We start from the raw sequence: 24409 nt of genomic DNA on the forward strand, positions 1-24409 counted from the left end.
CTACTGTGGGAATCTTTCGTCTACAGGGTACTCTTTAAAGGATGAAGGACCATGTGGAATTTTTCTTTAAAGAAAATATATAAATAAAAAAAAAAAAGTCTCGGTCTCGCCGGACTTGAAACAACACGTGTGGGGGAATAAATCACGGGGACATCACGGATTATGGGGACGCTTTCTCTGGAGAATTCTGGCTCTCACGAGGTCAAAAGCGGATCCAAGTGGGACTCCAATCACAAATCTGGCAAAGGTCAAGTTCCCGAATCCTGTTGCCGTGCGCACGATCCCTGGGTCTACAAATCCTGCCGACATGGGAGTCCGGGGCCGGTGATAATTTCCTGGTTCCGAGATATCCACCTGTGCCTGTCCAGAAAATCAAAGATCGGTGTACATGATGTATATATGCAAGGTATGATCTTGTTCCGCTGAGATAGCTTAGGAACAATGTCGCAAGCTGAACCCGGGAGCTTCAAGATCAATGCAAGGTTGCCGAGACAGCCCCCCGATCCAGCTTTGAGTGCTCGTTCAACACGTCTCTAGTGCAGATTGTGCGTTTCAGCAAAGAAGCAAGAAATGGGTCAGCGGGGTTCGAGTCGCGGCCTTCGGAATGTTGTGCAGCTGCAGCCTTCAGAGAAAGGACCGAAATTGCGGAGAATCTTATCGGTCATCACGCCGGTCGCTTTCAACCCCGGACTTGCTGGGCCTTGGCGTCCAAGGGAAAAAGATAGGTCCAAGCTCAGGGTCTGGCGCGGAACAAATCACAAACGGAATTATAGCGCAGTGGCTTGATATCCGAGAGTTGCCCCACGTTTCAATTCGAAGACAAGCCGACAAAGAGAAAGCTCTTGGGGACGTGTAGTGCTTGCACCCCGCGCTAGGGACCTGGATGGTTTAGATTGGACCACGAGGGGGGCTGATCATTTTGAAATACGGGTATGGAGGGGTGGAAAGGCGGATCAGTGGCGTCATTGCGCATTACCCCTCCAAACTGTCAAACTGCAAGAGTAGTCGAACAAGCACTAACGAGAACCATTGGCTGTAATTGTCTCGCATTATCATGCATTATCGGCACCATTTGGCCCGTGTGACGTTTGCACATATGGACTGGGTACTGTGACGGCCCGGACGAGGGGAATCGGTCCGGATGGGGAAAGCCTGTCGAAGGCAAATCGGCACCCCGCGATGGGGAGTCCCGGGTGTGGAGGCTTGACTTTGGTTCTTTGCCCCCGGACATTGACTCAGAATTAGGAGGTTGCCACTTTCGTGGCTTGTGAATTTCAACTATGGTGATTGGATGGCCAATATGCAGTACGTGCCTGGAATGTCCAAGCTCACATGATCATGAAGTCGATCACAGCGTACTGTAGTCCCGATTGACCTGTATAGCATCACATCGTAGTATTGAAATAGAAAGCGATAAGATGAAGCCCAAATTGATACACTGACTAAAAACGGGCCAGATCAGCTGACCTCGTATAGAGACAAATCTGACTTCACGTTGATCATAGCAGTTTGATGACATCTCATGGCGTAAGCAACAGCCAAGATAACTGCTTGGAATCTTGAATTACTCAATTGATTCATCCTGGTACGATTTCCCGCAGCATCTTAAGATGAGAATCATCATCGTGGGAGCCGGAATTAGTGGCTGCTCAGCCTACCTTTCACTCAAGAAGCATCTCCCCCAGCCACCGGGGCACGCAGAAAACCATACTTACACCATATATGAAGCCTACGATACAGCCCGGGACACAACATTTCAGGAAAGACCAGCTTCTGCCACTGGCGAAGGAGCCACCCGATCCGCAACTTTAGTTGTGGGCGGCGGCCTAGGTGTCGGGCCTAACGGCTTGAATGTACTACGCCGACTAGACGAGTCCCTGTTACAGGAAGTCGTCTGTAGTGGATATCCGTACTCAGAGTTCCACCTCAAAAGCGCCTATGGATGGACATTGATGCAGGTGCAGGCAACAGCGGAGGTAGATGGGCACGCAATGAATTCGGTAGCCATGAGTCGTCACTCGATCTGGCAATGTCTGCGGGATCGAATTCCCGATGATGTGGTAGTGAACAAGAAGATTGCAAAAGTCGTTCCAAATGGAAGCTCTACTGGCAAACATCTGGTCACATTCGCTGATGGAAGTGAGCCTGTGGAGGCCGATTTGGTGATAGGTGCCGACGGACTAAAGTCAACGGTGAAACGGGCGCTTTTTGATGCCGAGAACCCAGAAGATGATCCTTATCCTCCGAAATACGAGTAAGCTACTGTACTTTTTTTTTTCTTTCTCTTTTTGAGTTTAATCGAGAAAACTGACAATATATTTAGAGGTCTCGTCGGAGTGGGTGGCTTTGCACCCGTGACAGAGAGTCTGCGTCGTAACATCCCAGATGGGGTAATGACAATCACTTTTGGGGGATCCGGCATGTTCGGCTACGTCTACTCATCCAGCTCCCAAACAGATGAGCACCGGGCATCAGCAAACCACATTTCATCCCCTGGAGACACGATCACCTGGTGGTCCACATACGGAATGAATGAGTGCCCAGATCCTAAAACCGTGGATCGGACTGCGATCACAGAAGATCTACGAAAACGACACGCGAACTGGAGTGATCCTGTCATTCAGGAAATCATCCGATCAGTCAATGTAGAGACAATGTACCCGACGTGGACGACGCCCGAGTTGCCGATCTGGGATCGGGATGGCATCGTGCTACTAGGTGATGCAGCACATGCACTGCCACCAACTTCAGGGCAAGGTTCAGCGCAGGCACTGGAAGATTCAGAATCGTTTCCGATGATGTTGGCCCATTATCTGAAGCGAGTATATGGAAATGCCCCAACTGCGGAGTTCACCGAGAAGGATGCCATTCAACTTGCGGCAAAGAAACATACAGCTCTACGGTATCCTCGGGTCAAGGCCCTTCTTGACGAGGCCCAACAGCGCCAGCAGAAAAAGCAGCAAAAGGGCATCGTGGGGGAGTTTATGATGTATTTGATTCTGTGGTTGGTTGGTAAGTTGTCTTTCATTCATCAGGCTGGGTCTTCGTTTACTTACAAGTCGGACAGGTATATTCTCTCCGGCGAACCCTGCGAAGGATATGCTTGAGTATAACATTGCAGATGAAGTGCAAAAAGTACTCGCGGAGGACGAATAATGTACAGTACAATCTGCGCCATTAAAAAACTCCACTCGTCAAATACAAGAGCAGTCCATAACTTAGAAATAATCAAATTGAGGGTTCATAGCACGTTCAAGCATAGAATGTCATACAAAACGTCAAGGCACATGCGAAAGGGGAATCAAGACTCAAAAACAGAAAAAAAAGAAATTCAAGTGCCCAGAACCATAATCAGAACCGAACCTCGTCTGAACCGAACCAAAATTACAAAATAACACCAAGCCCGTATCTTCTGTCTAAACACCTCCACGTCCCATCCGCTCAATGGAGCTCATGATTCCACCTCGGCCGGGAGTGAACACAGCAATGCCGGATTTGCCTCCGCTATTGCCACGAGAATGACCACCCGGGGCTCCGAAACGTGGACCTTTCTTTTCAGTCGTAGAAGGAGGGCGAATGCCACTGGACCCAGAACGGCTCACACTTCCACGAAGGTTTTCGGTAGGAGGTTCACTAGCTGACCGGTAGTCCTCCTCAGGAACACCAGCAGAAGAGACAGAAGGCTCCCGTTCCCGTTCCTGTTGCTGAGCTGGAGCAGGCTGGGTGGCTTGGATGTTCAACCACTCATCAACAGCGGCGACAAGCTCTCCCTTTTCAGCACGCTCAATCTTGAGCTCAGAGCGCAGTCTCTCACTGTCTTCCCTCAATGCCGCCATTTCATGTTGTAGACCCTGGATCTGTGCCTCAAAGACGCGCTTTTGAGCTTCATGTTCGTCATTTTCACGGGCGACCATGCTGGCATTGGCAGCCGCCATGGAGTCGGAGTCGGCAGCATCACGCTCAGCCTTGAGCCGTTCATTTTCCTCGCGGGCGGCAGTGAGCTTGTTGTCTGACTCACGAAGGCGCTTTTCCCACCGAGATTCATAGCTCTTCTTCAACGCCGCAACCTTGGTCTCATGTTTGCCCTTGTATAGAGTGTGAAGCTCACGGGCAACCTTTTCAACGGCATCCTGCACTTCCCGTGCGGTGTCTTCTGCCGATTGCGAGGGCCGTCGCGACCCTTGGGCTGCAGGTTCCGAAGTGGAAGAACGTGCTGTGGACAACTGTGTCTCGAGCTCTACAATCCTGCTTTCGAGTTGCTCCTTGCTCTTCTCTGCATCTTCAGCTTTCCTAGAAAGCCGATCTCGCTCACGCTCGCCCTCTTCCAACTCACTGCGGACGGACTGCAGGACTCTTTCCATATCCTTGCCTCGGCGGTCCCATTCAGCCTGCTCAATTTCCAATGTCTCTCTCCGGGCAACCTCGTTGCGAATTTCTTCCAAGGCTTCTCCAACTCGTCTCTCTGCGTCTCCAACTGCTGTCTTTAAGCAGGCGACTTCCGCCTCTTTGCCACTGAGAGTAGCCTTCAGCGAAGATATCTCTGACATAAAACCAGATTTGAGCGACTCCAATTCACGAGGTGTGACAGTGGGAATGGAACGGGGGGTTGGCGCAGGTGGAATATCGAAATCCAAGAGAGACAATTTAGATGGCGATCGCATGGATTGCCGCATATTTCTCATTGGAGACCGCCGTGGAGAGTACTGGGAATTCTGTTGCATGGACTGACGGGGGTAGAAGTTCATCTGATCAGAGAAATCCAGCAAGTTAGGAGTTCTTTCCGGGTTACCCACGTCTCGAGAAACTCGTCGTCTGGGAGTAGGTGATCCAACCTGTGAATCGACATCGAGCAGCGTACTAGCTCGATGCGATCTGCGCGCAGTACCTGGAGTCGCTGGTTCCATACTATGACGGTACATGTCGGCGGTAGGACCTTTATTGGGGCCGACACTGCCACGCATTGACTTCAAAGGCGAGTCGGCACGCAGTTTCGCAAAAGAGGTCATGTCTGGCAGGACAGAGAAGTTGCTCAGACCAGTATCATCCATTGGATCGTGATCATCTCCACTCAAAATGGCATCTCCGGCATCATGGTCATCATTTTCTTTGTCCATCATATCATCATTGTCGTGAAGAACTGTACTCATGCCCTCATTGTGCTTGTCTTCAATCATACTGTTTGCGATTGTCGATCGGTCTTGAGTAGCACTCGCAGTTGAAAGCAAACTTTGGTCGTGGATGACGCTGGATTCTTCGTCAAGATCGATGTGAATCTCGGGGCCTTCAGCTCGGCTGAGCATGCCCTTTTTCGCCCGTTCATTAGTCTGCGCGTCCTCCCCATGATCCTGTGGAGTTTGGTCGAACGAGCGTTTCCGAGGCGTGGCAGCAAGGGAGTGATTGCTCTCCATTCCCGGTGATAGACGGGGTGTCGGGCGCAATTTTCGCATATCGAGACTGTCCTCTCTGGCATCGGGCCGGAAAGGTGAACTATGAGCCTCAGGATGAGTGGGCTGAGATTTGCCCGTAGACTCTCGTTTGGCTTTCCATTCTCGCATATCATGAGACTCAATGGAATTTTCTCTGGGATCGAATTCAAGTGGCGAGCTTTCGCGCTCCGGAGGCTGCTGATCAAAAACGGGCGATTCAGCTCGCAGCTCACGCAACCGATCGAAATCCACCGTTTCATCCTTTCCTTCTGGTCGGAAAGGAGAGCTTTCTGGGTTTTCTATGGCCAGACGCCTACTCAAGCCAGGCGACATCGGTTGTACCTCGCGCAGCCTATGAAGATCCACCGTTTCGTCTTTACCCTCGGGTCGGAAGGGAGAACTCATGGGGTCATCTACAGGTCCCACCACAAAGTGGTGTCGCGGTTGGGAGGGTGTGCGCTGTTGATATTCTTGCAATTTTTGGAAATCGACGGTGTCTTCCCGCGCATTCTCACGGAATGGCGAGCTATCGGCATCTTGAAAATCGTCATTATCGTTGGGTGCATCAATCTCGTCGTTGTCGTTAGGGAGGTAGTTCTCATTTGACTCGCAGGCATTAGGGCCTGGTGATTCATATTCTGTCCAGGCTTTCTTCAGTGGACTTGACGGGACGCGAAATTCTGACTCGGCTTGTTCATCAATTGTTTTGGTGAGGAACGGCGACGAGCCGATCTTGGGAGACCGAGATCGCGCATTCTGAAAGGACGACGAGAGGGGAGAAAGAGGATTTGCCATAATGAGAGCTGTTGAGGACGACGTATGGACAGTCGCAAAGGCCCTCGGGTGTTGTATGGAGGTGTGGAGGGTCAGTGTTTTAAGTGTTTTGAGTTGATCGTGGCGGTTGCTGTGTAAACAGAGCTAACCCGTATTGGGACTAGCACTAAGTGCACGTAGGCCGTTCACCGCCCTGAGTCGCTACCATCAACGCAGTCAGAAATGCCTTGTTTGGACTAGCGTATCGCACCCCATCCACCGCTTTGGCTTTCTGCCATCTCTCTGCTGTCTTTCTATACAAACAATGCATGTTTTGATCGGGTTTCAACTCATCGTTATGTGTACAAATTGAATTCTGCAAGAAATGATAATAAATACACGATAAACTTATATATTTACTCAAGCTGCATTGGCAGAAATCAAAACGAAAATAGCTAGACAATCATGATCCAGAAATTTACAAACTCCTTAAGTGCAAGCCGCTGAGGACGCCCTTCGCTAATATTGCTTCGAAATGAAAAGAAAATGAGAAGAACAACCGGCTAAAAACATCGCAAACTGTACATATAGATCGATAGGAAGGGAAGAAATGCCATCATCACTGTAGGGACTTTTTTGAATTTGATGCTTAGGTCCTCACTCCCAGCAATGGCGCGTTGGGCAAAGGTTCCGGAATGACATTACCATCCGTGTCGGTCACGATGATGTTGATAATTTCATTGAGTGGCTGTTCGGAAGCTGGAGGGCGGTAACAGGTAGCAGATTCGACGATCTCCAGCGAATGTCTTTTCTGCTGCATGAACCAGAGCTGTAACACTCCCAAGAGGGCAACAAGACTGCTCCCCCACCAGGCCACGGCAGTGCAACCAATGTCTGTACCAGCCCCGTACAGCAAGCCAGCAATAGGAGATGCAACAGTGCGCGAAGCTGCTCCCGCAGAGGCGGCAAGACCATTGATTTTACCCATCACGGAGTCCGATGGACAGGCTTGCTTGATGAGAATCAACAGCACGGGGAAAGCAACGATAGACAGAATGTTGCGGACAACCATACAGGCATATATACCGAAGAAGATAAGATTCTGGGGCAGGAATGCCAAGAACGGAACCATGAAGTATGAGATAGGGTGTAGTATCGTCACTACAACGAAGAGTCGCCATACTCCAAGCCAATGGGCCAGTGCCGGGAAAATCACCGTTTGAATCACGAGTGCAATGATGCCATCCGTAGACATTATCATACCGACGGTCTGAGTAGAAAGACCAATACCCCCGGAATATCGAAGAGAGAGGATGGTGAGGCAGATCTCTTGTTATCGTCTTGAAGAAAGATGGGCAGCAAATGGTCGTAGGTCATCGAGTGATAAGTGAAGATGGCCAGAGCGATGATAAGCATAGTGACATGCCAAGTGAATACCTTTGGTTTGACTGGTTTTTCCCAGAAAGCTAAAGTTTCATCGCCCTCCCCCGCCCACTTCTCTTCGTATGAGCTGACATGATTGAATGTGCCGTATGAATCAGCTCGAAGATCAACCTCGCCATTGGCGGTTGTTCCTGATGTCGCCAGAAGCGGCTGGTTGGTAGATGTAGGCATGAAGAACTCATCACGATCAGGTTGCATATCTGGATGAGTCTCTTGTAGGAACAGCCAGCTGCCAAGGATACTCAAGAGAAGTAGAAAGGAGCAGACCAAGTTGGGTAGCAAATAGGGAAAACGTCCAAAAAGACCATCCCGAGGGAAAAGAGATGGATACCCGTCCGCAGGTCTTGCAAGTAAACCTCCGATTGCTGTTATAGATTAGCAAAAGTCTTATTACAATCTTCCCTGTCTGATGGTGAATTATAGCTTACCTGGTCCGATAATAGTTCCAATAGACCATACGAAAGGCATGACAGCGTAGGCACGGGCTGTAATATTGGCATTTAGAATTTGCTGTGATCAGGAAAAGGATTGGCAACTTACGTTCATGCTCAGGTCGTTTAACCAACTCCCCCACCATGGTCTGAATGACGCCAATATTCCCATTAAGCGCTCCACCAAGCGCGCGGCCCGCTAAAGCCACCCAAAAGTTTGGAGCCAATCCGACGATGAACAGAGAGAGCATTGTTCCACAGCAACCAGAGAGTAGAATGGGCTTTCGGCCCAGTCGGTCTGCGAGACTCCCCCAGAACATGCCGGTGAGGGCCTCTGCCAGAGAAAAGGCGGAAATCAGAATTCCAGCGTAAAACGAGGAATCATTCTCACTGCCGATGTGGAAGTCCTTGACCATCACCCATGAGTAGGGGAAGATGGATGTCAAGGCAATTGGCTCGGCCACACGGCATATCGCTGGGAATTTTGATCAGTTGATGACTTGTTTGCAAGAGAAAAGAGACATACCTAGCAGAAAAAGCTGTACAGTAGGGAAGCCATCGTCGGGCGAAGCGTGTGATCTTGCCTGGTGTGTTAATACCATTGTCCTTTTAAAGCTTTTAAGACCTTACGGCTATCTGTCCCTGCAAGTCGAATCTTCTTAGTCTCGTAGGGCACAAGACTTTTCAATTCAGCCTCGAAGAAAAGATTGAGGGTCAGAGTCGACTAGAGATCCTCAGCGAAGTTGTTGGTCTGCGATCGCAGAGGTGTGAGTGGAGGGCGAAAGAGAAAAAAAGGTGGGGGTAAAGATAAGAAACTTCTCAGGGCAAAATCTTGGAGCCCCGGGAGCGGCCGCACTCCGAGTCGTCGATATCTGCTTCCGCTCGGAGAATGAAGGGGTGACTGACAATCGATTCGCATCACCACTGAAACTATTACTCCATTTACAGATGATTCCAGAGAATTCGATACATATATTCCGTCCACAGTACAGCAAATATGTCGCATCTACTGTAGAGTATGTAGGATACTTGTGGGGCCAGCTGGTCTTTGGGTCGAGAAAAGTTTTGCGGTGGCAAGCGATCAAGGCACGAGCCACTTAACCTGCGACTTGCAAAGTGCCGAGCACCCGATCTCTACACATTTTCCTTGGCCAGAAATCCAAGAAATCCACAGGTTATAGTTTAGAACTGATTCCTATAGACATCCTCGGTCAGTACAGGGAACACAAAATTCGGGGATTTCCTCCACTCGACAGGGCCCCACTCTTATCATTAGCGGCGGTTGGCTTGTTCCTTAAACCTCTTATGCCCAATCGCGGCTACATCACGGACCCGCCCGTGTACCGTTACACTGCATCCACCGTTATGCATCGTGTCCACACTGGAAATTGGCTTTCGGGATAGAGTGGCCACTTCCACGGTTGTACATTCATCTTAGCTTGCATATTACTGTTAGCTTGCATATTACTGGCGACTGAGTACTACTACACCAACGTGAACATCAAAAAACACAGGGCAATGTTTGACTTGAGATACTCTCTGGATTGAATTTCTATGAAAAGTAGGAACTGATGCAATGAACGGAGATGGCCATGAGTAAAATTGCCAACCGACAGAAAAGAAAAAAAAAAATGAAAGGCGCGAAATGCGCTGGTACGCGATCCGAACAAGGTCCCCTACTACGCCGGCTAATCCCATGCTGTGACAGACCAAAAGAAAAAAAGAAACAAGAAACAAAAGGGAGAGGGGGGGGGAAGAGAAAGAGGACAGACACAAATGAACGTGGGTCAGTTAAGATGTCGCCTCGGGATTCGCAGTAGGAGCTGAGATCTCCACCGAGCGTGTCTCAAGCTCCTTGGGCGAGACACTGCCTTCCGAATCTACCTTTGTGCTCACAATAGGGGTGGGCTCTGGTTTGGCGGGATCGGCTGTGGGCTGATGGACCGATGGAGTAGCACTTGACGAGCCCTCTGCATCTTGAGTGGCATTCTCAACGTGCTCGGATTCATGATCCTTATCTTCATCGCCGATAACAGCAGCCAGACTGCGGAAGTTGAACATGGGCTCAAGAGAGGTATTACTGCCATCTGCAGAGACATGACCAGTTGGCCGTTCATCCGGCGTAGTTTCCATGACTGAAGAGAAAGATGAGGAGGCACTCGACATATTCCGCAGATGCGATGGCCGTGATGGCTCGGCGGCAGCATGCTGCTCAGGGGCCACCGGGGTTTTCTCCGCCTGGCTAGCGTTGTGCAATGACATGGATGGATTTGACGAGGCGGCACGATCAACCGCCTTGCCCTTGTCTGCTGCGGAGGTTTCTTCGCCAATGGAAGAAGAAGACGTGCTGGTAACCTTGGCGAGCGAAGCTTCGCCAGGTACTTCCAAAGCAGTACTGCTGGCATTATTACTGTACAGACCAGTCTTGCGGTTGATCTTTTCGGCCTTCTTCGCCTCCTTCTCTCTCTTCTTGGCGTCCTTTCGGGCGTCCTTCTCTTCTCTTCGCAGACGTTCCTCCTCAGTGGCCAAACTCAAGCGAATCGCCTCCATCATCATCATTTCCTCGAGATCATCGACGCGAGTGCGCCTCGAACTCTCCCGAGGTGGGGCAATATTACCTGAGCCTTCCTCGGCGGAATCAGTATCGGGTGCACGAGGCGGGGTTCGGTCGGGTCGCTCGGTCAGAAAGGCAAGCGCATTGAGCGCAGGAGAACCGGACCGGCCGGCATCCCCGTGGGTAGCTCTCCGCAACCCTCTTCGACCCAGACCTAGGCCGCGAGAATCATTGGAGCCAGAATTCATCAAGTAAGCTGCAGTGTGTAGAGCGGTTGCGGCAGCGGACCGGCGTGCCGCATGAGCTCGGGCGTTGGCCAGCTTCTGGGCCCAGTCCGGTCGGACCTTGTCAGTAGTGACCACTGAAGGGTCGGTGGCTGACAGGGACGTCGCGCGGCGACGGCCGGGGATAGGAGCAAGGTTTGCGGAAGCCAAAGAGGAGGTGGAGGACACGGGGGAAGTAATGTGGGGAGAAGGGCGGGCGCTGGGATCGGCGCCGTAGGTCAGACCTCGGCGGAAGGGGGGCATAGCATAAGTAACTCCGAACTCTGGCTGGACACAGAAAGGACACGCAGATGGCTCGGATACAAGCTGCGACTCTGTTTCTTCAGCTCGGGCTCCCTCTGTCGGAGCCGGGGCATTCGCATCGGGCTCGCCGTGCTCCGGTGGGTGTGGCTCGGGACGCTTGATTTGGACGAAGCATTCAGAGCAGATGGGCTGATCGCAGCATCGAGTACGGTTGAGGTAAGGAGGATAGTACAGGAAGCAGATGGGACATTCGCTCGCATCCTTGTATAAATAGACCTCGATCGGTTGGCCGTTGACAAACGGGTCCTTGGGTAATTGCAACTCCCGCGGGGTTAGATCGGTCTGTGAGCCATGCTTCGAGGATGTCGACAAAGCAGCCATGGTCTTAGCGCGGGCTCGGAAGAGTGGTGAAGTCGATGTGCCAGATGCGATCGGAGATGTTGCCGAGGGTAATGATTGGCCGGGGTTTGAACTTTGAGACACATCCGAGTTGTAGGACTGAGAGCGAGAAGTAATCGGAACGGTGAGGTGTTGGATGTTATTCATGTCCACCGGTACCTTTGGTTGGGTGGCTTTGGGGAGGGTGTACTCTAACTCGGGTGGGATCTCGTCCGGTGGGGGGATCTCCATACCCCGGGCCGCGGCCATAAGCTGATGCTCTGCCCATGAGTCGGAGAAGTCATTCAGCCCTCTCCAAAATGGGGCGAGGCGACGTTCAATCTACAATAGTGTTAGTAAAAGGGGATTTTCCGATATGAACTTGTTCGAGAGCAATCCTACCATCAGTTGCCGAACAACCGCTTTATTGAAGTCCTCCGTCCCCACGTACACACCCTGGGTCACTAGATAACCTCCATCGACATGTTCTTCTTTCATACTGCGCTCACGCTCCTTGACTCGGGCGGCGCGCTCCTTCTCCAACCGACGTGCCTCCCGTTCCTGTTTGGTTTCACGCCGGTGCTCGAGGGCGGCCATATCGCGATCATGATGACTACTACCGATTCCCAGAAGCGAGAGGTCCGGCCGACTGCTTCTGCCCGACCGAGAGCTTTGATATAACGCGCGACCCGAAGCATCCGATGACCATTGTTGGCTTCGGCTGCGTGGCGCGGTGGTCCGTGATTCTTTGGTTTGGGAGTTTCCCATCGTGAAGGGATGAATGAGAGGGGTTGGACGTTAGATCACACACGACGGAATACCTCCGAGGTGGCCCCCAAGGGGGAGGGGTGTAGAGATTAAGGGAAAGTGAAAGGCAGAAAAAAAAAAAAAAAGTCCGGCTAAAGCCAGATAAACATTTGGGGAAGAGGGATGCAGGGGAAGTGGGAAAGATGGAAGCGGGGACAGGGCGGAGGTTGATGACTGGGGAACGGATCGGTACCGATCGAGAACTAATACGTAAGGGCACCCCGAACTACCGGATGTGGCGGATGTTCATACAACTTGGGGAGAAATGGAGGATATAGAAATGCACTCCCGTAGAAAGAGTTGAAAGAGAGAAGTGGACATGAATTCACATGAGACAGGCCAGACCTTCCATGGCACACGACCGTCGTCATCATGGGGATTACATCAGCCCTGGGGACTCCAAGCTTTGAAACGTCGATCATGAATAGACCGAACAACGCAACGCATCCTTCTCCGTTGGATGTGCAAAGACTTCTGATTACTTTGTAGAACCTATTACTATCCAAATTCAACTTCACATCGATAGCGTTCAAACTATAGAGGTTCATCGTCAGTGGTTACCCCGTACACGCCAGATCCATAAAAGTTCGACCATTTCCCCTCTAAGGCTGTTATCATCGATTCTCTGGCTGACAGATAAACGGCATAAACCTTGCCACCTAACCCTGCATCTCCCATATCCAGTCACATCCCATCGATCCCTAATGACGATGCCCAAGTGGGTTCTTTGTGTACAGTGGGTCAGGCCTAGATACGGAAGGCGGTAACTGTTCTGGTCGGGCGAACCAAAAAAAAAAAAAAAGTTGTAGAAAAAAGGTCAAGATCGTCAACTGCTGCTACCTCTTGATATTGATCGCGATGCAATGACGGAACCGACAGATCCAATCAGACTCCATATCAGCCCGTTCACCCCCGAAATCCTCCCCGCGGTACTACCAGCATCCATTCGAGCAACGGCCACCGATATCTCATACCATACCATTTCCACCTTCCCCGAGAACAGTTACGGATTCGTCACTCTGCCCAAAATGGACGCCGAGAAGATCAAGAAGAAGCTCAATGGATCGATCCTGAAGGGAAAGAAGTTCAAGGTGGATACAGCTCGCCCGTCCAAGCGACCACTCGAGAAGGAAGATGCCGAACCCGAAGCTCCCAAAGAAAAGAAGAAGTCGAAGAAGAGCAAGTCAAAAGACGAGACACTAGATGGCTTTGAGCTTCCCTCCGACCGAAAAGTGAAGAGAGGTTGGACTGAACCCAAAACTGCCAAGGACAAGCGGAAATACGAGAAGAAGAAGAGCAAGGACGACAAGAAGGAAAAACTCCAACCTAAGTCCAAGTACACCGAGAAGGCCGAATGCTTATTCCGCACCAAACTTCCGCCCAATCGTGCAGCCGAGGCGGCTGCCGACGACAAGAAGGCCAAGAAGAAGCAGAAAGGTTCGGAATCTGTGGTGCACGAGTTTGCCAAAGCAACCACCTACCCGAGCTTCCTCCGTTCCTCAGGAGACGACACCGCTAAGACAGCTACATTCGACGAAGAGAAGGGTTGGGTGGACACTACGGGCAATGTGAAGGAACCGGTCAACGAGAAAGCTCGAAAGAAGGATTATCGGCCAGGCAAAGTCCCTGGAGCTAAAGAGAAGCGACCGGTCCGCAAGGACCCCGTTGATAGCCCCAACGCCAAAACACAAGATCTCGAATCCTCTGCCGAGTCCGAAGACTGGACATCATCAAGCGGTTCTTCGGATGAAAGTTCGAGTTCGGCGAGTGAGAGCGAGGCTAGCAGCTCCGATGACTCCGATTCAGAGTCCGACTCAGAGTCCGCAGCAGAAGATGCCGTTCCCAACGAAAAAGAGTCTTCACCAGAGAGCACAAGAGAAGACGATATCCCCATGACTACCGATACTCCTGTCAACGCATTCCTTGAATCGACCAGTGAGCCCGCCCAAAACACCGAAAACGTGCCCGAAGAACCCAAAGAGGTTCACCCTTTGGAGGCTCTCTTCAAACGGTCCGCCCCGGCAGAATCCGAACAGGCTCCGCAACCAACTGAGGTCGGGTTCAGCTTCTTCGGTAACAACGACGATATTGAATCCGAGGACGAGTCCAGAGGCCCCGAGCCCCAGACTCCCTTTACGCCTTTCGCCAAGAGAGACCTACAGGATCGCGGTATGCGGAGTGCAGCTCCAACCCCGGATACAGCTGCCGCTAGTCGACACATGCAGTGGAACGAAGATGAGGACATGGAGGATGACGACATTACGATTGATACCCCAGTCTCTAAATCGCGAACGGAAGGATCCGGCGACAAAGACGAGACTGAATTTGCGAAATGGTTCTGGGAAAACCGGGGAGACAACAACCGAGCATGGAAAAAGAGACGGCGTGATGCAGCCAAGGAGCAGAGACAGAGAGAGAACCGGAAGAAGGGAATGAAGGGAAGGTCATGAACAGACCCTGCGGGTAGCAACCCTTGTATTTACTGGAAGATAAACATAATGTGATCTAAGAGTGTTATATATATATATATATATATAAAAACCATTATAACGAGATTAAACATGCGTAATTTCGGGTCCACTCATTATCAATGATCTGCAACTCATGCTGGAACTCCTGTAGCTGGAACAGGACGCAATGTGCAACCAGAATCATCACATCCAGCGAACGAAACCGAATTGCCCCACCAGTTGATATCAACAGCGTGATATTCGACGGCAAAGAAGATGATCACCGCGGAAATAGCCAGAGCAGCTCCAAATGAGGAAGTAAGCACGTAAGCGTACTTTTCCCACCAAGCAAGATAATGACGCTTGATGTAGAAGTTGAAAACGGTACCCACAATCAGGGGAGCGACGGCATATGTCAAGTTGTAAGGGGCAAAGTTCATCATTCCGTACAGTAACAGGGGCGAGTAGATGTAACGGAAACCAGACTTGGGGTAGTACTTGGACAGCAAGTAGAACGGCACAGGCAGGAGTGAGCCACACAGGAATCCGTACAAGGTGGCGTTGTACATCATTCCCTCGGCGAAGAGTCTCTTGGGTCCAATGGCACCCCAGATCACGGAGGAAGTGAAGAAGGTAGTATAACCCTCGCAGTTGAATCCGGATGCTTGACCGGTCTCGCAGACGTTGGGGATGTTAGCCAGCGCCCAAGCGTTCACTCCGATACTAACGAAGGCAGCGACCACGGTGGCAATGCACTGAGCACTAAACATGACGCGAGGGGCAATCTTCATGTAGTGGCCCATCTTCAAATCACAGACGAATTGGATAGCCTGGGCACAGGACACGACCCCGTAAGTCTTGAAAATCATGTTGGCGATGGGCTGATTGGGAAGTGCGTAACCAGCAATCAACTCGGCGAGCACGTTGTTGGTCACTTCGGCGTTGGTAATGGCGTACACCATGCCGTAGGGGACTTGCAAGATGAGACACAACAACAAACTGACAACCATGCCCCAGATGGGGAATCCGGGGGTATAAACATGGGCGACAACACACCCAATGATGAAGCAAAGGGCTAAAATTATCAGATACCACCAGTCTGGGGCATCCTTGTACCTTTTCATCAGACGGTTGTGGACATCTTCGTGGTCATCGCGAGCGTTCCTCCATTGCAACAAGGCCTTGAATCCCTTGCTCAGCTCAGAACGGTTGTAGAGGATGATGTGAACAACACCAGCCATGTAGGCCCCAAAGAAGCAGAAGAACATGACAGCATAAGAGGCAGTCATGTAGGGGGGACTATAGGCTTCATATGCCTCGGCACTGAAAGCACCATTGATCATGATCTTTGAAACATTATAGGTGGCGCCAGTGTTATCGAATAGAGAATTGCTCATGATGGGGAAGTATCCGGTCTGCCAGACGTTGGTCCACCAAATGGGGACGATCACGCAGACACAGAAGAAGATGGTTCCCAAGGTGATGGTGCACATGGCATAGTAGGGGGTAATGATGGGATCGTATAGGACGGAGGCCAAATTCCAATCAAATGTAGGCCACGGGTTGATTCCCAGCCCAGTAATACTTCCCGTGATCGCAGCCAAGGTGGTATTCTCCGGAGCAATCCAGGTCATCCAATTGAAGTAGGAGAGAGCCTGGAAGATATATCCAGGGAACCAATACCAAACAAACATTGCGCTGAAAGTGTATAGGAAGAATCGATAACGAGAAATAGTCCATCCGTGCACGACTTCGCCTCTATCGTCACTGTGCAAAGCCTTGTTCAGGGCGATTGTCGCCAAGGCCTTGGGGAAGATCATAGAGGGAGGCAAGACCAAGAAGCGACGCACCAGACCCGCACATCCGTACCCCAGGAACTGGGTCGAGAGTGTCAACAGGATCTGGAAACCAGCCTTGTTGTATAGAGTGGTGTCATCATACCACTTCTTCACTTTCAGCACGGTGAAGATGTTGGTTGTATATGCGGTTCCCATGTAGCCTCCGTATCCAACATTGGCCATGACGGTGATCAGCATATGCTCCTTCTGATTAAAGGGACCGGGATTGAACGAGAAACGCCAGCCTAACAGAGAGAATTGGCGAGTAGGCAAGACCTTCGCCATGAAAACACCGATAGGGTAAGACACGACCTGCGAGACATAAGAATAGAGGATGATAGTCGGGTATCGAAGAGTAAACAGCTGGTTGACACCGGTGAAGACGACGGTGAGAGCCAGGCCGATGAACCAAGAACGAAAGGTGCTAGCCGAAACCTCGGGATCATCGACGGGGTCAACGACAGCTCGGACTTCAGGATAGGGCGAGTCATTCAGCAAGAGATCACGCTGCTTGCGGATATCATGAAGCAGCGACTGGGCCTCCAACGCAGTAATTTGCTTGGGGTCCTTAGCCAGGAACTCTCGTGCCTCATCCAACATCTCTTGAGGGAAATTTCCGTCCATCTCGTGCTCGGAGATGGTTTCTTTGACCAAGGCCGTCAACTCCTCGAGCTCGACGTCCGTAATCTCCCCCTCAGAGGGATAGACATGTTCCTCAACATCGGACTTCTTCTCATCATAGCGGAAGACAGGGGATTCGGTCTCCATGACGCGAAGAGGACAGTGCTTCTGCAGTTGCAGAGCACAAATATTGAAAGAAGGAGGATCGCTGTGCAAACATCATGGCTCCTTCCCGGGTACGTTCACATATATATGTCCATCCCTTCCTCCAACAGGGGCCTAGGTGCCTCGTGAGGACTTAGTCCCGGTGCCACCACGGAATTCCGACAGCCGACAGCCACTAGATGCCTGAACTCCCCTTGATTATACCCGTTGTGTTGATTGGTCGCCACATCCTCATTCCAGGAATGGCGCTAGAGGAAACTAACGGTAAACCCATTTTAGACTAGTTTTTCACTTGAATATGTCTGCTGTAACCATATCTCATGTACATATTGGGCATGTCCCTCATCCCAGATAATATCATCTTTGGGGCATATGGACAATTGTTAGAGACCCGTAGGGCTGGGGGAGAGCAAGGACGATTCTATCAAATCAGGACTGGATAATAACAAGCGATGCCAGGGAGACTAATCCCAATTGACGAACTGGCCCCACATCAACCCGCCTTAGATTGACGAAGCAGATAAAAAGGCTTGTTATTGTCGAGGAGAATCAAGTACGTACGATAATCTTGACTTATCTCTAAGCGATCCACTTTGATTGGCTACCTCATGTCATTTATCATGAGGGCGAAAAGACTTTGCCTATCGGTGGCAATATATGCCAAGGTCTACTTGCTGGAAGCTGGTCTCCATAGTGCTTTGACAGTTTCCTGCATTAAGCTCATTTGGCCGCGTCAGCAAGGATGTTAGACCAATTGCGCGTTGACCAGGGCTTTGGGGCTTTGAAAAAAGAAAATTTAATTAAAAAATAGAAATACCCTTCCAAGAACAAAACATGATTGCTGGAAAAAGAATGTTCTCTGATTTTGATATGGTCTTTCGGATCCTTTCGAAGCTCACCCGACGGAGACCGGCTTGAGATCGTGAAATACCCGCTTGTGTCTTATGCGTCGTGCCTTATGCCATTTGTCTGAGGATCGCGCCTAAACACCTCAGCCGCTATATTATTGACGATAGGGCTGGTCATGCCGGAGCCCGAGTAGACCCCATGTTATGGACGCATTGAGCTTAGTCCTTTACGATAAAAGGAAATAGGATTTGTCCAGACCAAAGTCACCACACGGACGTGGCCGTGGTATTAATCAGATACCAAAGTATTCACAACTGCCCATGTAATACTATTTGCGCCCTATAACCCTCGAGGTTACATTCAAATCTCTGCAATCGGCGAGTGTTGCACCTACAATCCTTCATATCCCTCCAGCAAAATTGCAGCATCGATGATTTTGTCGGTCACAATGTCTCGCCATTTCTGCTGCAGTCAGTAAAAGGATCTATAGCCGTGTCGGATGAGATCCGAAAGTAGAGCCTACCACTGCATTAGTCCAGAGGCCCGCTTCTAAACTCTGTCGTAGTCCAGGCAAGGGTGGTTTCTCTGTGTGCCACGGGGCTGCTGCATACAGTACATGGTGGAACGAGGGTCGGTCGTCGACTCCGGATTCATGATAAAAAGCCCTTTCCAGTCGAATGTACCGCTGGTTGGCCGCTTTGATCGCCCTCTTCAACTTGTGGTCAATCCAAGGATTCCGCCAAGGACGTGGCTGCTGTGTCAACGACGCCACCTCGTGGTCAAATCTTTTCGCAGCTTGAGCGAGGCGGGCTACTGCATTGTAAAATGGCTCGGGCTCACAGTGCTCGGACCATGGCTGATTCATGAAAAGATCGTTTACCCATTTGTCCAAGGCCACCGCGTAATCAGTAGCCTTCATGTCCAGAATGGGCGATTCGGATAGTTGTGCCGCCATGAGCGACCAGAGTTTAGTGCTAGTTAGATGATATGCCCAACCGGGATCCCCAAACCGGTCCATCCACTGGAAGGTGTCAAATCCGGAGTGATAAGGGAAGACATTATCACCCAAGCCTTGAGAGAATCCAAAGTCGACAGTCGAGGCACATACCAGGCCTTGAAACCGAATGGCATCACCCCCGCCCGGGGTGCCTATGATTCCTGTCCCAGTCTCGCTCCAAATGTCGAACACTGACTGACCGTCCACCGTCTGGTTCGGTGACTGAATATGCTGCATCGCATTCAGCACTGTTTTATATAGCAAGGGACTAGCTTTGACATGGAACTTCCGCCCCGCCCCGGCCACGACGACATTCAAATAAGCAACGGTACTAGCATGCAACCACTCAAGATGCTCCTTGATCCAGGGAAAGGATCCGATTTGCCCTATCTCTTCACCCTCCCAACTGGCGAAAACAATGGTGCGACGAGGTCGCCAGCCATGGCGGAGTGCTAGTCCAAAGCTTCGGACAACCTCGTTCAATGCTGCTGATCCACTGTTAGGATCGCCTGCACCGGGCCCCCACGCATCCCGATGATTACCGAGGATAATCGTTTCATGGGAGTCGCCAGGTATCTTGCCGATCACATTGTGCACTTGACCAGGGTGGAGGAATGCCTCGGTGCGAAGATGGAGAGAGATTGAGGGAGGCGATGGCCCCACATTGTAGTTGACACCATGGATTGCGAGTCCTCCGCCCTGCCATCGGCTATTCAGTCCAGAAGCTGACGGACCACGATCATTTAATGCGGTGAGAATGGGGATGGCATCGGCATAAGATATTGGCATACAGGGAATAGTGGGCACCAGGCCGGCTTGGTACGAATCTGGAAATATTTAGTCAATGTTTATTAGCTATAATGGAGTTGCCAACATACCCCATGGACCTATACCCCCTCTCTCAATCATCTGTGGCGGTCGTGCCGGACCACCAGGATACGGTCGGTAGCCATTGCCTTCGTTGATGGGCTCGTCATTCTGAGGATCAGGATACATGACCACGCCGAGAAGGCCTCTGTTCTGGGCATTTTTGATCTGCACCTCCCGGGACATCTCCAGATGGAGTGATTGCAGATAGGACGATGCGTCGGCTGACTTCAACACAGCAATTTTGCCCTCGAGACTGACATTATTCTTCACGAGGTCCTCGTAATCGTCGTCTGCACCAAAATTGGCGAAAATGTAGGGTGCAGAAATGGTCGCATTGGTGACAAAGCTGTAGAACGCAGGGTAAAATCCATACTCACTGTCATTCAATGGCGCCTCATAGAGCACTTCCGAGCCTCGAATCAGGGCCAGGCGTTGGTGCTCAGTTGGAGCTGGTAGTTGCACATCGTAGGAGATAATTTGAGAGTCAGAAATGCCATAGTCTTTCCACTTGTTCTGCGTCCATCGTGCCTGTTCGAGGCCTTGTCCGGGGAAATGTGGCGTTGAGGTGTAATAGACGCTCGATTCGCGGATATACTGCACAGTGGGAACGGACAATAGTAACAGGATCAGATCCAGCATTGAGAGCCTGTGAGTGTTCCAATGCATCAATGAATACAAAAGACGAGTCGAAACACAAAAGAGGATCCCCGAAGCAAGGAACAGACTTAGTATAACAACAAAAAGAAGAAGAAATATGGATTGATCTCTGATGTGAGATCCTCTGCGAGGCAGGGGAAGCTTGAATAGTGGCGGTTTCCTCGCCATACTGATTTTGAAGGATGTTGACAATGTTTCTCTGGAGCTGAAAGGAAGCGTCGACTGCTCAGTGGGGAGTAAAAGAGAGGGGACTGAGAAACATCGAGAGGAAGGAGCGATTGTGCAAGCTACCAGGAAGAGAAGTTTCATTTACCATTATCTGATTCCTTAGCTTTGGAATACGCCACATTAGATGTTATCTCTTGGTGAGTTTCCTCGGTAGACTACTTGGAAACTGGCAGCACGAGTTTTGATATTACTTTGGTAAACGCCATATTCTTTGGTGGAGACAGCACCATAGTTACAGGTTATTGAAAGGACGTGCATCCCATCGAACTCGACGAAGGTATCGGTTAGGGTCAAGAACCTCATCCCGACCATGCAACCAGCGATGATTGTCCATCGCGATGATCGATCCACGTGGAAGCAGGCTAGATGTTAGGCGCACTACCTGCGACTGAATAACATCACTTGCCAGAGCTAGCTGTAGTTCCTCAAACGCAGCTTGCGCCGGTTCCGTCAATGGTGTGATGATGTCCTCTCGAAATCGGAGCTGGGTTGTCCTCAGCTTCTCATCCACCTGAAGCAGATTCCCGATGATGTGTGTCTTCTTTTCCTCCTTGATAAACTCGGGCGGGACGTTGATACGGAATTCAGGCTGGCCGAGCGTCTCGAGGACCGAAGGCGACATGAGAGACAGCAGGCGGGAAGTGTCCAGAACAGAGAGAGTACCACCCCCACACTTGTCAGGCTGCACCACTTGTAGAGCAAAGTAGCGGGCGGGCGAATTCTCATAGCTGCAGTCTGTGTGCCAGGGAAACTCGTACATCGTCTCTGAGCGTGCGATATAAGCGTCGGTCGGAGGGTCAGGTTGCGGGCGCACATCCCAAAGCCAACCTCGAGATGCGCTGTGGGTTGTTGGAAGCCCGTGGTCATGGTCTTTATGAAGCTGAAGAAGCAACTGTTTGAGATAGCTGCAATGATCGTCTTCAAATTGAAGGTTGATCTTCACAATCCCGCTATCCTTAAGGTGACGATTGACTTGTCGAACATGTTCGGTATTCTTTGAAACTCCAAAATCGCCGGCAAAGAGCTGAGGAACGCTTGCAAATGTGCGTTGGCTGGCCTTTCCTGTCCTTTTGTTAACAACTGTGTTTGCAGATAATCCTCGTCGAGCTGTCAAGTCTTACTGGGGACAGTCCAAGAGAGCCGACGATGTAACAGTCGGAGAGCGAGCATGTCTGATAAAGAAGACACAGAAGCAATGTGCAATAAGGCAAGTCACGGAGTCGCTGTCTTGTGTAAAGATGAAGTTACATGAGGAAATGAAAGTGAAGCCAGGATTATATGGAAGAGAGATGGCGAAATGGCAGGAGACCAACAAGCGTTCCTGCCCGTCGAGGTTATAGAACAATGCGACTTCAGATGTAATTGTTTTTTCACTAGCTGCTGCTGGTCTCATAAGCTATGAATACCTATTCTTCTTCTTCTTCTTCTTCTTCTTCTTCTTCTTCTTCTTCTTTTTCTTCTTCCACTTGCTATTACGACGTGTCCTCCTTTCGCCACAATTGATCAATCACCCTCACCAACAACGTGGCGATACATGTATATCGAAAATCAACTTTAGCGATCACTCACCAGTGACGGAACAATAATAATTTTGACCAGAGTGCGGTTACTGATAAATTTCTCTGAGAGCGAAATACCCTTGCACATATTGCGTTATTTTGAAATTTTGCATGACTGTAGTGTATCATGTTTATCATATGGAATATAAGTTTTGGCCGATGTTGACGATACTTTTCACACTGTACCGCCTCAGTACTAAGGGAAACAGCAGGTCCCGGGCTCGATTCCGGCCTCGACTGAAATGCTTCTCTTGTCCTATGGTGTCCTTGCTATTCAAATCCCGAGTCGATCAATTTATCGTAGAGGTCATTGAAAAGTGAATCGTTCCATTAAAGTTACGTTTTCGTCGGCGTGTCAGATGTAAATACCGCCACATCGGATATTAATACACGAGGTATCACATTTTTGGCAAACATTTCTTTGTACTTGGGTCCAGGGATCCTAGCACAATAACTGGCTTTTTAGCTAAAGCAGCTTTTTAGCTAAAGCAAAATGGAACTGATTTCGATTTCTGTCAAGTTCAGTAAACAAACGTATAGTTCCAGTGGACCCTCACGTGATGATAACGGATAACCGCGTCATCTCCATGAAACGGAATCTCGAACTGGCCTTTAAACGATAGACCTGTTCTCACAATGTATCGTGGCAAGGCGCAGTTCTTGCTGCTGCTGCTGACATTATTTTCTCTGGCCACCTTCACTATAGCCTCCAGTAAGAGCCCACCTCCAGACCAAGCCAGCTGATGCTAACCGTTTGCCTCCAGCACCGACCTCCTTCTGCAAATGCACATGTTTCTCCAATAGCACCATCATCCCTCTTGACCCAACCAAGTCCAGCTCTGGTTCGGCCTCGATCGACAATGTCCTGAATCTCTACGAGCGTGCTTTCGATAGCGTGGCAGCGGATCCCGCGGAAGGCGAGCACGACATCATCCCACGAGCCCAGAAATACCGCGCACTAAGCTGCAATGATTGCAATCGCAAATTCTGCCTCAACTACGAGCTTCCGACGTGCAAAGGGGCCAAGGAGGAGGATGTCTTTACTACCTGTTTCCGTAAGTGCGGCCATGCGGGACCAACAGTGGCTTGGGTCGAATGCGATCGAGACATTGGTGGCCCAAATACAAGAAAAGAAATGAAAAATGAAAACAACACATGGACGAGGCTGACTAGTGGTCTAGAACGAGATTCTCGCAAAGACGAAGCGGTGGTGTTCCTTTTTATCTTCGCTACGGGCGGATTGTTAGCATGGGCGCTCGCCAAGCCCTGGATCGAGCGATACCTCGAGGTAAGCAAAGCATCGGAATTGATAACTCAAGGCAGCGACTAACGGTGCGCAGGCAGCACGAGAACGCCGATCGTATATGCCGGTTTCGGAAAACGATAGCTAATGTACATATGCGGAGTGTAATGATTATTCCAGATGCGAATCTTGTACGAAGTATAGCGTAGGCAGGAAAAAGTAAATATGACGACAACGGAAATGCCAGCGATGGCGGACTTGGCCGAGGAAGTCACCAATGACAGCACAGCCCTGGGGCATGGAATGCCGGATAAACGACGCGGAAGCGAGTTCAGGGGGCTTGAGGTGCATAAACCGACCAAGTTTGGCACTTCTTGGACACCGGTTCGGATCTATTGGTTCTTAGCGCAGGATCTTTTCGATAGACTGACCGATTGAACTTTGTGATGGCTCCAATCGACTCCACCAGGGGTCCTGGGATTCGTTCAAGATGAAACAAATTCAAGGCTTTTTCAACGGTGAAATTAGAGACCCCACAACCCGGTATCAGCTCCTCATCCCTCTCCAATCGCTGGGTCCGGCGATCGTGCACGAGTCCTACATTCCGCTGGAT

The 24409-nt window shown here is 50.4% G+C and overlaps 10 protein-coding genes across 10 annotated transcripts; 4 read left to right on the forward strand and 6 right to left on the reverse strand.

Annotated features, from left to right (window-relative positions):
• Positions 1–1610: 1610 nt before the first annotated feature.
• N7484_001748 (uncharacterized protein) lies at positions 1611–3156 on the forward strand (the record flags this gene model as incomplete). Its single annotated transcript, XM_057112168.1, has 3 exons — positions 1611–2254; positions 2324–3012; positions 3068–3156. The coding sequence occupies 3 exons, from the start codon at positions 1611–1613 to the stop codon at positions 3154–3156; spliced, it is 1422 nt and encodes a 473-aa protein (XP_056976905.1).
• Positions 3157–3416: 260 nt separating this feature from the next.
• On the reverse strand, positions 3417–6221 carry N7484_001749 (uncharacterized protein; the record flags this gene model as incomplete). The annotated part of the gene is made up of 1 exon (XM_057112169.1): positions 3417–6221. One exon carries the CDS (start codon positions 6219–6221, stop codon positions 3417–3419), a length of 2805 nt encoding a protein of 934 aa, XP_056976906.1.
• A 607-nt stretch (positions 6222–6828) lies between these two features.
• N7484_001750 (MFS transporter) lies at positions 6829–8655 on the reverse strand (the record flags this gene model as incomplete). Its single annotated transcript, XM_057112170.1, has 5 exons — positions 6829–7449; positions 7470–7987; positions 8051–8107; positions 8163–8528; positions 8580–8655. 5 exons carry the CDS (start codon positions 8653–8655, stop codon positions 6829–6831), a joined length of 1638 nt encoding a protein of 545 aa, XP_056976907.1.
• Positions 8656–9844: 1189 nt separating this feature from the next.
• Positions 9845–12280, reverse strand: sip5 (Sip5p; the record flags this gene model as incomplete). Its single annotated transcript, XM_057112171.1, has 2 exons — positions 9845–11854; positions 11915–12280. The coding sequence occupies 2 exons, from the start codon at positions 12278–12280 to the stop codon at positions 9845–9847; spliced, it is 2376 nt and encodes a 791-aa protein (XP_056976908.1).
• Positions 12281–13182: 902 nt separating this feature from the next.
• Positions 13183–14769, forward strand: N7484_001752 (uncharacterized protein; the record flags this gene model as incomplete). Its single annotated transcript, XM_057112172.1, has 1 exon — positions 13183–14769. The coding sequence occupies one exon, from the start codon at positions 13183–13185 to the stop codon at positions 14767–14769; it is 1587 nt and encodes a 528-aa protein (XP_056976909.1).
• Positions 14770–14921: 152 nt separating this feature from the next.
• N7484_001753 (OPT oligopeptide transporter) lies at positions 14922–17375 on the reverse strand (the record flags this gene model as incomplete). The annotated part of the gene is made up of 1 exon (XM_057112173.1): positions 14922–17375. One exon carries the CDS (start codon positions 17373–17375, stop codon positions 14922–14924), a length of 2454 nt encoding a protein of 817 aa, XP_056976910.1.
• A 1257-nt stretch (positions 17376–18632) lies between these two features.
• On the reverse strand, positions 18633–20748 carry N7484_001754 (PA domain-containing protein; the record flags this gene model as incomplete). The annotated part of the gene is made up of 3 exons (XM_057112174.1): positions 18633–18704; positions 18766–20066; positions 20118–20748. The coding sequence occupies 3 exons, from the start codon at positions 20746–20748 to the stop codon at positions 18633–18635; spliced, it is 2004 nt and encodes a 667-aa protein (XP_056976911.1).
• Positions 20749–21226: 478 nt separating this feature from the next.
• On the reverse strand, positions 21227–22164 carry N7484_001755 (Clavaminate synthase-like protein; the record flags this gene model as incomplete). The annotated part of the gene is made up of 2 exons (XM_057112175.1): positions 21227–22056; positions 22116–22164. 2 exons carry the CDS (start codon positions 22162–22164, stop codon positions 21227–21229), a joined length of 879 nt encoding a protein of 292 aa, XP_056976912.1.
• A 1025-nt stretch (positions 22165–23189) lies between these two features.
• On the forward strand, positions 23190–23944 carry N7484_001756 (uncharacterized protein; the record flags this gene model as incomplete). The annotated part of the gene is made up of 3 exons (XM_057112176.1): positions 23190–23196; positions 23267–23841; positions 23873–23944. 3 exons carry the CDS (start codon positions 23190–23192, stop codon positions 23942–23944), a joined length of 654 nt encoding a protein of 217 aa, XP_056976913.1.
• A 77-nt stretch (positions 23945–24021) lies between these two features.
• On the forward strand, positions 24022–24234 carry N7484_001757 (uncharacterized protein; the record flags this gene model as incomplete). Its single annotated transcript, XM_057112177.1, has 1 exon — positions 24022–24234. One exon carries the CDS (start codon positions 24022–24024, stop codon positions 24232–24234), a length of 213 nt encoding a protein of 70 aa, XP_056976914.1.
• Between the last annotated feature and the right edge of the window lie 175 nt (positions 24235–24409).

The sequence above is a fragment of the Penicillium longicatenatum genome, assembly GCF_028827895.1.
Source record: "Penicillium longicatenatum strain IBT 33135 chromosome Unknown contig_1_segment0_segment0, whole genome shotgun sequence".
Classification (NCBI taxonomy): domain Eukaryota; kingdom Fungi; phylum Ascomycota; class Eurotiomycetes; order Eurotiales; family Aspergillaceae; genus Penicillium; species Penicillium longicatenatum.